The 11,162-nt window shown below is 48.3% G+C and overlaps 1 protein-coding gene across 3 annotated transcripts in view; it reads left to right on the plus strand.

Moving 5' to 3' along the window:
* Nucleotides 1-6,641, plus strand: part of PTDSS1 (phosphatidylserine synthase 1) — a 64,868-nt gene extending 58,227 nt beyond the window's left edge. For 2 of the 3 annotated variants that reach the window (XM_060127793.1, XM_060127791.1), the window contains 3 exons: nucleotides 2,828-2,896; nucleotides 3,637-3,706; nucleotides 5,535-6,641. In XM_060127793.1, coding sequence (XP_059983776.1) covers nucleotides 2,828-2,896; nucleotides 3,637-3,706; nucleotides 5,535-5,644 — 249 coding nt within the window. In that variant the 3' untranslated portion in view covers nucleotides 5,645-6,641. The remainder of the gene's footprint in view (nucleotides 1-2,827; nucleotides 2,897-3,636; nucleotides 3,707-5,534) is intronic. The other variant, XM_060127792.1, reaches the window with a different exon arrangement.
* The last annotated feature ends 4,521 nt before the right edge of the window (nucleotides 6,642-11,162 follow it).

An 11,162-nucleotide genomic window follows, 5' to 3' on the forward strand; every position in this document is an offset into this window, starting at 1 on the left:
TCTCAGCCCTCACGTTTCTCTTTCTTTCTTCCTTTTATTTAAACAGAATCCATACAACTGTCATTTTAAATCCAGGCCTTGACATTTTAAGTGGGTGCTTGCCTAGATTTCCACAGGTGTGATTGCAAACCCATAAATTACACGCTTTTGTCTCCTGGGACAAGTGTATAAAAGGGGCCTCTTGTACCCAGGTGAAGTGGTAAACTTGGCAGCTGCGGCAGGCCCTTTGCCTGGCGATCGTGATGATAAGCATCTGTCTCCCAGCACCTGCCAGTGTTTGCCTGCCCCGCTGCAAAGCCAGCTCTGCTCAGCTGTCTGCTGCTGGAGCAGCCCCAGCTGCCCGCCTGCCCTCCCAGGGGAAGGGAGGAAGCTGGGGGACGAAGAGGAAGAGCCCCACACGCCTGCCCTCTGGTGGGCGGGTTGCGCAGTGACAGCCAGCCCAGCCCTGACTGCTCCCATGGTCTAGCGGCGCGGCGCTGCCCCCACCCCCCACCCCCGCCACCACACAGCCACCGACTGGTCCACGGAGGTGGAACCTGTCCTCCCTGCCCTCCCTGTGAAACCTAGGCCGACCTGTTCTGCTCTTTGTCAAGGAGCTGACATATACATAGGTTTACACACTGCGGATGTTCTAGTCTTCCCACTCTTGCCATGCCGTGAAAATCGTACATTTAATCGTGGTTGTATATTAGAAATCTGAACAAGTACTGGAATATGTTAAAGATTAGAAGTAGTTTTCATTCTATAATTTGAATATATTCATTCATTGCCTAATTTTTTGATGGGGGATATGAGCTTTTTAAAAAAAATTCCTAATTTATACCAGTTTGTATATGGATTTAATATAAAATGAACTAGTTAGTGGATCTTCTTATATTTCATGTTACCTCTCCACCATGCCGCTATTCACACTTCACTGATGTAGAAGGAGAATGGCCAGCTGGAGCGCTTGGACTCCTTTCTTCCTTGAGACTTAAGGTGACTCTGTGCGCCCAGCAGACACTCAGTGAACGTCACTGACCTGAGGAACTGGGCCAGGGCTGGACTACAAGCTGCGGTGATGAGAACGCACAGCCCAGCCTTCCCTGCAGTCTTGGCTCTACCCTCCAGGCTGTGGGCTGTGCAGAGGGATGGGATGGGACTGGCTTTTCCCATGATGCTTTGCTTCCTCCAGGAATGGATGAGTGGACAGATCAATAGAGATATAAAGATGTGTAGACATAAAATCAGTATTTATCTCGATAGCCATCCCTGAAATGTGATCCAGGGATATAAAGAGACCTGTGTTCTGGCTTCATTCTTGCCACACTCTAGCCGTGTGTCTTTGAGAAGGCAGTCGCCTCTGAGCCTTCATTCCTCTGCTGTGAAATGAGGGGAATTGAAATTAACGATCTCTGAGGCAATGCCTCTAGATCTAAAGTTACGATTCTTAGAAAGAATTAAAATTATTCAAGAAGGGAAGAGTCCATCATGATTTCACAACTGTTCCCATGACTGGGTCAAGGTGGCAGGTCCCCAAGAGGAAATGCAGTGGAAGAGATGGAGGTTAGGAATTCTTGAAGAGGATTCACTGTCAATGGGTTCCTAAATCAAGGAATTCTGAAGAAATGTCATGGCAGGATGGGCAGTTTGGTTTGGTTGGGTTTTGGTGATCCACTTACAGTCGCGAGGGGAAGGGGAGGCCTGGCTGGAGGACCTGGCCCAACACACTGCTTAGTCCAGACAGCCAGGAAGTTTTCCCCGACTTGTAGTTTTTTGACACATTTTTAAACTTTGGATTCTTAGGTGCTATTTTTTTCCTTAAATTAGAGTATAATTTAGGGTGCAGGGGGGCCAGTGGGGCACACATGGGGGGAAGCGGAGGTGATCCTGGCCTCTGGGTACCCGTGGACCACGCCCTTCTCTTTTCACACCAGGGCTCACAAGACATTTTTATTTTCGCTTTAGTTTCCTATCTACTTAACTGAGAAAAGCAACCAGAACTGGGGTCAGAGTCGGGCCACTGAGACTAAAAAGCAGCGCCAAGCCCAGGGCAGCGGTGTCCTGCTGGGGTCTGCCACCTACACGTGGGTGTGTGTCCTCAATGCCCTCCGGCACCACTGTGACCCCAGACTGAATGAAACTGCTTTTTCATTCAGAAATCCTCTTCCCCTCAGAAGCTGACAAGCTAAGTCCTTTTTTTTTTTTTTTTTTTTTGTGGTACGCGGGCCTCTCACTGTTGTGGCCTCTCCCGCTGCGGAGCACAGGCTCCAGACGCGCAGGCTCAGCGGCCATGGCTCACGGGCCCAGCTGCTCCGCAACATCTGGGATCCTCCCGGACCGGGACACGAACCCGTGTCCCCTGCATTGGCAGGCGGACTCTCAAAACACTGCGCCACCAGGGAAGCCCAAGCTAAGTCCTTTTAACTCTTTCCAGTGATGGGCGGCAGGGTGCAGAGGATAGGCTGTGAAAATCAGGCCAAAAAGAAAAAAAAGAAATACAATGTAGAGTCCTATCCGTCCTCTTAGGCAGAACCTGCAAAGCTGTTCAGAAAATGCATCCCACCTGATCCCACATCTAGAAATGATCTTCACTCTGACAGTGGAGTCACAGTGGTAACTGTGGCCTCATCGGAACTCTTCTTGCCAAAAGCTTTAGGGGTGCTGCCCCCCGGGGTTCACCTCTGTCGCATCCAGCCATTCTGTAACCGGCATCCCGGGAGAGAAGGCAGAAATGCGTCGAGCCATCGTGTATGAATTCCCATTGAAACCCTGAAGTTCCAGGAAGTGGAATTTTTTGGTGCACCCTCACTTATAAAATGGTTTTGTGCTTGTTTTTCTCTTCCAGGCGTTCACTACCTTCCTGTGTCTGTACGGCATGGTTTGGTATGCAGAGCACTATGGTCACCGAGAAAAGGTATAGAATGGAAGGTGGAGATGGCCTTTTATTTAAACTAACCACGTCCTGCTTAGCGCTTTAGCCCAGAGCACATGCACATGAGGATGTGGCATGTACGGCACAGTGAGAGCCGGGTGTCAGCCTCCCTGCTTTAGAAACGTAGCCAGTGCAGAATTCACTTCCTATCAGTTGCCATCCTTACGTGTGACTGCCCTATTCAATAGGTCAGGACTTTTATCCTCATTTCTTAAGGGGGTTAAAGCTTAATTATTTGTTTATATATATATATATTTTTTTAAATTGCATGGCAAGCCCCAGAGCAGTTTTTGAAAAGCTAGGTCTTTCACTCTGTCCAGGCCTCTACCTGTATCCCAGCCTCGGGCTCCTATCCGGAAACTCCTGCCCTGCCCACTTCATAGTAGATGAAGATTAAGGTAGAGGATAGATGTGAGTGGGCTTAAAATGCTGTAGCAGTCTTGTCAACTGTAATTATTTTTAAGTAAAAATAACAGCTTTCATCCTTTATTCATACGTTTAGTCTAAGGAGCTAAAGGCGCTTCCTAGAAGATGTAATCTGCATCCCCTGGGATATAGCCTTGATCTTATAGCTGAGAGCATAAGCGTGAGGTGATCCTGCACTTGCTGGCGGGGATCCCCAGCCCGGGAGAGGCCAGGGTTGAGCAGTCTCGCTTGTTTGCTGGTCCCCCTCCTCCCGGGAGCACTTGAAATTCCACCACTAAGCCTGCCTCTCTCCCTAGACCTACTCAGAGTGTGAAGATGGTACCTACAGCCCTGACATCTCCTGGCCTCACGGGAAAGGTACAAAAGGTATCTCTCTCTTGCTCATTGTTAAAAACGCCCCTGGGTCCTCTCCCTCCCAAGGCCCAGTAAAGGGATTTAGCATCAGTATTTATCTTCCGAATGTTGATAAATATATGCCCTGAAGGGTCTCAAACCTACTCATCGCGTGTCTCCTGTTACTTATTAAGAAACATGCAAAGTGCTCACAGGTTCTGCCCAAGAAACTTGCTTCGTAGGAAGAGGTGCCCCGTGGTTCTGCCTTTTCTGAGACAGGAAAACGTAACAAGATCCCACTGTCTCAAGCATCCTGATGGGGATGTTCCTCCTCTTGGCTTTCACCGTGAGTGAAAAGCGTTAGGAAGAGCTGTGTGCCAGGAGGAGAAAGCTTTCCGAAGAGGTGGATCGACTTAATCGTGTTCATTCAAGAGATAGGCCAGCACGAGGGGGATCTCAACAGTGTAGTCGGGGATCTCCCGCTGGCCTCTCTCCGAGGAGCATTTTGGAAAGATTTGGGGCCACCTGGTTATCTTAAAGAATTTGACTCGTAGAACAATGACCCACTGGATAGTAATTCCATGTCAGTTATGAGCTGATTTTGGGCTTGACTGAAGGAAGAGAACTGAATGTCAGGGACCGTGAATTTTAACCCACAGAATTGCTCAGAGAAGCGGGGACAAGGGAGGGGAAAACACTGCTGAGGCAGTTGCTCTCCTGAGTTCTTTTGGGGTGAAGCTCATCACAGCTGTCCCTGGGGAAAACACTGCTGAGTGCTGGTCACCCTGAGATGATTTCTCCTGAATCAGCAGCCTGTTATGGAATGCTGATGGAGGTAGGCACAGGGGTTCCCCTGGGCTCCCTTATTCAGAACCATCCTAGAGATCAGTCCATGGCAATTCCGGGTTCTCCACTGAAAAGACTAAAAGAAACAAGCAATGGTAGAGATATAGTTAAATGAAAGGCAGACAGCTTAAAAAAAAAAAATCTGGGCCCTGGAGCAGAGAACCTTTTGGCTTAGCTGCTAAGCCAGAGATTTGCCATGTTCTCAGCCCGAGGGCAGAGCCAGCCTAATGCCAGAAAGTTCCGATGACCTTCCAGGCCTTACACACCCCTACCCGGAATGCCCACCCTCACCCCACCACTGCCCTGGCTCCACCCTCCACCTGGCTGATGCCTGATGATTGCCCAGCACTCAGCCAATGTAGACGTCTTTCTCTAAGCTCCCACACAAATGATAGAGTGTAACAGACGACACCGTCCCTGTAGACCGTGAGCTGCTTGAGGGCACGTGGCATCTTCCGTGTATGGCTCCGGGGCTGCCTGTCCTGAGCAGCAGATTTGTAAAGGTGGCTTCCAGATCCAACCATTGAGGGCATGTAATATCTTTGATCTTTGCCAAGTCAAGAATCCATTCCCATTTAGGGATTTAGAAACAATGGTGTGTAGCAGGTCAAGGTGTGGACACCTAGTTGATGCGTCCTTTGATTGCTAAGGTAGACTCGACACCCATGTGGTTTGTTTTAATTGTCCCTCCTTTGTGCTGCGATGTTATTTGTGCTCTCACTTCTGGTCCCCATCACCATGACCACGATCCGCCCTACGGTGTGAACGTAAACGTCCTCAGGACGCTCCCGTCTTTGTGGAGCCATGGCTTGCACACCCTGGCCCCAGCTGTGCTAGCTCAGTGCCGGGGCTTCTGTGCCTTGATTCATTAACGAGGCCACTAGATGGCGCACAAGGACCAGTGGAGGAGCGGTGGGGCGGCCCGGACAGGGAGAACCAGAATCAGAGGCTTCAGAAGCCCCGAGCCGGGAGCCCACAGCGCACGGTGACGGTGTGTCCCGATTCCTTTGGCCAGGTTCTGAAGATGGCCCACCCAAGCATCCAGGCAACAGCGAGAGCCATTCTTCCAGAAGAAGGAATCGACATTCCAAGTCAAAAGTCACCAACGGAGTTGGAAAGAAATGAAGGACCCTGGTTAATCAAAGATGTTCCAGGGAGTGCCTCAAACCAGGAGGGGACGGAATCGGCTGGACCTCCCTGCGGGGAGGTCGAAACGCATAGCGTGAACGGGAAGGAGTGGGGGCTGGGAGGGGTCATTATTTGAGAGCATAAGTCTTGTTGCCCACAGACCCGGCCACACGGGGCAGACCACTGCTGGGGCTCCTTCGCCACTTGGGTGTCTCTTGTAACTTCAGCACTTGGCACGTGGTCACCGGTAGCAGGACCGTGCTCAAAGGAGAGGGTAGCTATTTACTCAGTTGCCAGAAGCAGTTCTGTGCTTGCGTGCGTGTGTTGTGGATGCAGTTTAAACATCTTCACTCAGGCAGGGCGCCAACCAGACGGCTGACGGACTGGTCACCAGGTTTTATTTTTCTGAATCTGCCTTTCCGTTTGACTGACTGGTTTAAGTCCAGGCCACTTACCTGTCTTTTATTTTGTTGTTTCTTATTTTTTATGTCAGGATGCTTACAAGCCTTCAGAAGCCACCTCTGAGGTCGAATTGGGGGAGGTTTCTCTTCTTTTTCCTAGAGAAAAAAAGGGGGGGAGAGTTTGTGTTACACTTCAGCAGCCTTCTCCCCTTTTTAGGACCTGAAACTACACAGCGGTGGGTGGAAACCAGGCTGAGGAAAGGTTAGCTACCCACGTAGGATCCTGGGCTTCAGATCGGAACCTTTTTGTTCCCTTTCCAATGTCGCTTGTCCAGACTTATCCACAGTGCACAGGCGTGGACCTGCCGAGAGGCAGTGCTCACCGCAGCCCCTCCCCCCCAGGTGCCTTTTCCATTTTGTTTGTTTTCCTTCCGTGGTGTGTTGCTGACATTGTCTTTTAGTCCCGTGTGAGGTGCTGGTGAGTATTCCCTTTCATCCATCCGTGCCATGCTCTAGAACATTGACCCTGATAGTTCACCACCTCTGATGGATCCCTGTTTTAAATAAAACGGTTCACGTTAAAGCCCATCAAATTCTGTCTCTGTAAAGTGCTCATTTCTTTGCCTCTTACTGGTATTTTCCACTATTTGTAAGCAATCACCGTATTTTGCAAGTGACTTTAGGATAATAAGAATGTGTATGTGTTTCACGTAGTGAGAAGAAAAGAGAAGAAAATGTGTAGAGGGCTGACAGACACATATGTCCCTTTTCCTAACCTTCCCAAGTGATCAAGAGGAAATGAACAAGATAGTCATTGTTTTCTTACTAGGGTAATGGTTACATCAACCAAGCTGGATTTTTTTTCTCTAGCAAGTGGCCGGTACCCAGTTGATTTTCCTACAGATATAAACTTGCTGCAAGCAACCCTTTTGTTCCCTCATTTCACAGAGCACAAAGGTTTCGATGTCTTTTCCCCCCTTTAAGGAAGTCTTTACCCATAGAAGTGTCATGTTTTTCTTTTCCTGCAAAAGAATCCCAGGGTGAAGGAGTTAAGTGAGTCACGCAAAGCGAGGATCACCTGCTGTGCTCATTGCCAGCAGAGAAGTGTCGCCAGTCACCGGGCTGGTGCGCCGGGTTGTGCCGGCCCTGCGGTCCCAGCAGCGGCCCCATGCTTCCCGTGATAGTCCTGAAGAGAGGCAGAGGTGCTTGTCCCATAGACCCCCGCACTCTTTTATCACCCATCAGAGAGGCCTTTCTTAAACAGAGGTACAATGTAAAATTTGTTTGACTTTGAAAGTAGGTGAGTTTGTTTCGTTTTGCTTCTCCGAGCACGTCTGTGCATCACGGACATCGTGTACGTCGTCGGCCTCAACTCCACTTCCTCGTGCTGGGCCACCTCCCTGAGTGTCTCCAAGTTCGTTTTCTGGCGCTTTAACCCTCCTCTGATCAATAGCCGGGTGCAGCTGAAGAAGACGTTTCCTTCTCCAAGGCCGGCCTAGGAGAGGCCCCCGCCCACCTGCGATGACTTGGATTTCCTTGGGTCACGTGAGAGCAGAGTGCACGTGAGACAGTCTCTCCTCAGTGGCTTTGTACGGAACGGCCGGGAAAGTCCTCAGCTGCTTTCCGTGTCCTTTCTTTGAGTTTAATCTTTTCTTTTTCCCTTTCAGTAAGAGCTCTTGACTACAGCGTTTCCAAAACTAGTGCTTTCCTTGACCAGCCAGATCCACGGCTGCCATTTCCTCCTAGAAACTGTGCTGCTGGGTTTGGTCTACTTTTTCCACTCATTTCTATGCAAATGGGCTTCACGTTGATGAAATGTAAAATTTTCCTTGTCACCTATGTTTACTAAAGATCGCCTTTAATCCCTTTAATCAGAGTTGTCATTTAGTATCAGAAACGATTTGAATGCAAGTGATCTCACATTTGCCATTTACAGACTGCCCTCTTAAAAGGCACCCTTGTTTAGGACGTAATACGCGAAGAATTCTTTACGTATATTTCTCTGTATGTAGCATGGCATGGAGTGTTGAGTACTTTTTCTTTTTTGTCATTCTTGGTCTTTCCGTGGCCTTTCCCTGCCTTTCTTGTGTCTGTTTTCACCATTTGTAAAAGCCTTGGCCAAACTGCTCCCATAGCAATGCTAGGACACTTCATTGACCTGTTTTAAGCATTTTGATGATAAAAGACATCCTATAAATGCCAGTCTTATTTTCACCATGACTGCTTCTGTAGTGAGCTCATGAGTAAAGTACTCACCTAGGGGAAATAAAATTCTTTACCAAATACATCAGGTTCAGCCCTATTGGTCTCCCCTCTGAAGCCGCTCTGCATCATCTCTAAGTGATACCTCTTTTTGTCAGGGGTCTCCTTGTGGAATTGGACCCTTGGGTTGCCTTGTTTGTTGATAATAGTGCAGTTACTCAGGCCCTTACGGGGGGAGCTAAATGCAGGGTGGAAAAGAAAAAATTTAACCATTGGAAACCAGAGGAAGTGAGCACTTTAAACAGGGGGGATTAATTTGTGTGCTCTGTGCTCTTTTAATTATGCGTAGGGTTACCCGCATGTTCACCAGGTGGGCTTCACTTACAGAGTTCTTATTGCTATGAAAACCAGGTGTCCCCCAGGTAGGTAATTGCAAATCCTCAATGTATTTCCCAATTTTATGATTGAAATCAAGATGTGAGGAGAACCAAGACTTCTGTTCATCAGTGTTTCATTACAGGTGCATCTCTTGCCTTCATCGTGCATGTACATTGCAAGGGTTATATTTGAGATTTGGTTCTTTGTGAGTTTCAGCATTAGTAATGGCTACGACCAATGGGCTTCAGAGTCTGGTTGCTAGCCCATAATAGATTTTTACAACATTTCACTTTATAACAATTTATTCTAAACCTGATGCTAGGACTATCACAGGTGAAGGTTACAAATTTTTTTAATTTAACTCTGGTATTACCTTTGATGCAATAAATACCTACAGCTTTTTTATTTTGCTGTCTTCTGTGAATTTAGAGGAATTATTTATTAATGTCTACCAAAGAAGGGGGAAAATAGTTGGATGTATATATTTTTGGTTTTTTTTTTTTTTAGTGTGTGGGAATGCTGAAATGTAAAATTTTCCTTGTCACCTATGTTTACTAAAGATCGCCTTTAATCCCTTTGAGAAATTCATCTGCAGTTTTGTCTACCTTGACGTTACCTTTCTTCCATCCCCTTCTCATAAACCCAGTGAGGACAGAAACATCATTCAGAAAATAGAATTTGCCTGAGAGTTTTGCTTTCCCAGCTACCAACCACCCAACCTACTTAGCCATTCTGGGCTCATGCTTGAACCTCCTTGTGCCCCACGTGTTCATTTTGTTTGCTTGTTTTGTTACTGGAATGCTCTGAAAACGTTCTCCAAGGGCCTGCAAGTTGTGGGCGCCCATATGCCCCAAATGGCAGGAAGGTTTGCTCCGATGTGCCTGGCCTCCCCACGGTCTCCCCAGGGCCTCAGATACCAGTGTTCCCGTGTACCCCTTTTCTGGACGCTGAGTAAAGGGGACTCGTGTGGCTCTACAACACAGGAAATAAGGTTTGTTTGCCTTTAAAAGAAAAGTAGATAAACCTGAGACCAAAGACCTAAAATATTGCATTCTCATGTCTGAAGTATACATATTATAGCCTTAATTACAGTGTCAAATTGCAGACAGGATTTATGTTCCAATCCATACTGGAAAATCTGGACTGTAAAACTTCTTGTTCCCACTTGCCTGACTCGGTCTCATCAATCCAACTACATATTCACGGGCTGATTAGGTATTTTATGGATGCAACCTGGGAAAAGCTCATGAAGATCCCCAGGTTTCAAAATGGTAAGAATCCTCTACCTTCTCTTAGACTGTGTGAAATCCAGGCCAAGAGCAAGGGGATGCGTTCACTAGGGCCACCGCTAACAAATCTTCCAAAGGCATTTGAAGGACCGGGATCCTTCGCGAGACCTCTGGATGGGGCTCTTGGAAACCCCTCCTTCCCTCGAGTCTCCCTAGTGGCCACCGTAGCACTCAGCTGGCTTTGCTGGAGAGCCATGTGCCAGAGCAGCACTTCTAATTCCAGGGGAAGGGGGTCCCTGTGACACCCCCCCACACACACACCCCTGTGACGTATGTGTGTTCTTCAGTCCTGTGAGTTCGCCGTCAATCCCTGTTTTCCCGGGTCATGAGGCTTGAGTACTTGACCCGAGTACACAGCCACTAGGGGGCGTCAGATCAACCCAGAGGCTTACGCTCTTTCTCCGACTCCAGGCTCCTTGTCTTAATTCTTGGGCACATGTCTTAAGCCCCATTCCCGGACCCGCGCCTCCATCTGTCCCCCTGCCCTGCTCCCAGACAGCCTCGACAAATGGCTTATGAAGAGCCCCTGGGGGCGCCCACGGCTTTGCCTCCCCTACCCCTGGTGCTCGCTTTATAGCGATGGCCAAACCTCCAGGCCACTGCAGATGTTGATCCTTGGTGTGATTTCAGCTGGTTGCACGCTCGGTGGAAGGAATAACTGGTGTCTCACGCTCCTTGAAGCAGGGTCCCATCTCTCTCCATTTGGGTTCTTTTCCTGATGTTTTGGTGCGCTCTGCAAACTGTCAGAGGGCAATTCCTCCTGCCCGTAGCAGCTCCCTCTACCCTCAGGAATCTGATTTACGATCCGGCGAGGCCATAAACCTCTGCTCTTCACTTCTGAAAAACAGCAAAGTATGGGAAAGAATGTAAATTATAAATACTGAATTCCTATGGTCAGCAATAATGTAACGGCCTGGGTTGTTGTGTTTTGTGTTTTTTTCTTTAAATATGGTATCCATATGGCTTTAATTTCTAAGGGCCTGCGTTCCCCCCTGCCACCATCACCATATTTATAAGGAGAACAGATAATAGTGAAATATCCCACTGGGTTAGAGTGTTTTTTTCCAAAATGAGAAATAGCATTTTCTGATGACTCATTGGCCCAGGATTGAAATGCCTCTCTTCACAGAGAGGGATAGGACTATAGGTGACAGTGACACCTCCACAGTCATCAGCCTGCCGATCTGGTCGCTCTGCTATAAACCAACCCCTGGTGGTGTCACTTAGCAAACCCCACCCCCAATT

Source organism: Lagenorhynchus albirostris, chromosome 17 (genome assembly GCF_949774975.1).
Source record: "Lagenorhynchus albirostris chromosome 17, mLagAlb1.1, whole genome shotgun sequence".
Taxonomy (NCBI): Eukaryota; Metazoa; Chordata; class Mammalia; order Artiodactyla; family Delphinidae; genus Lagenorhynchus; species Lagenorhynchus albirostris.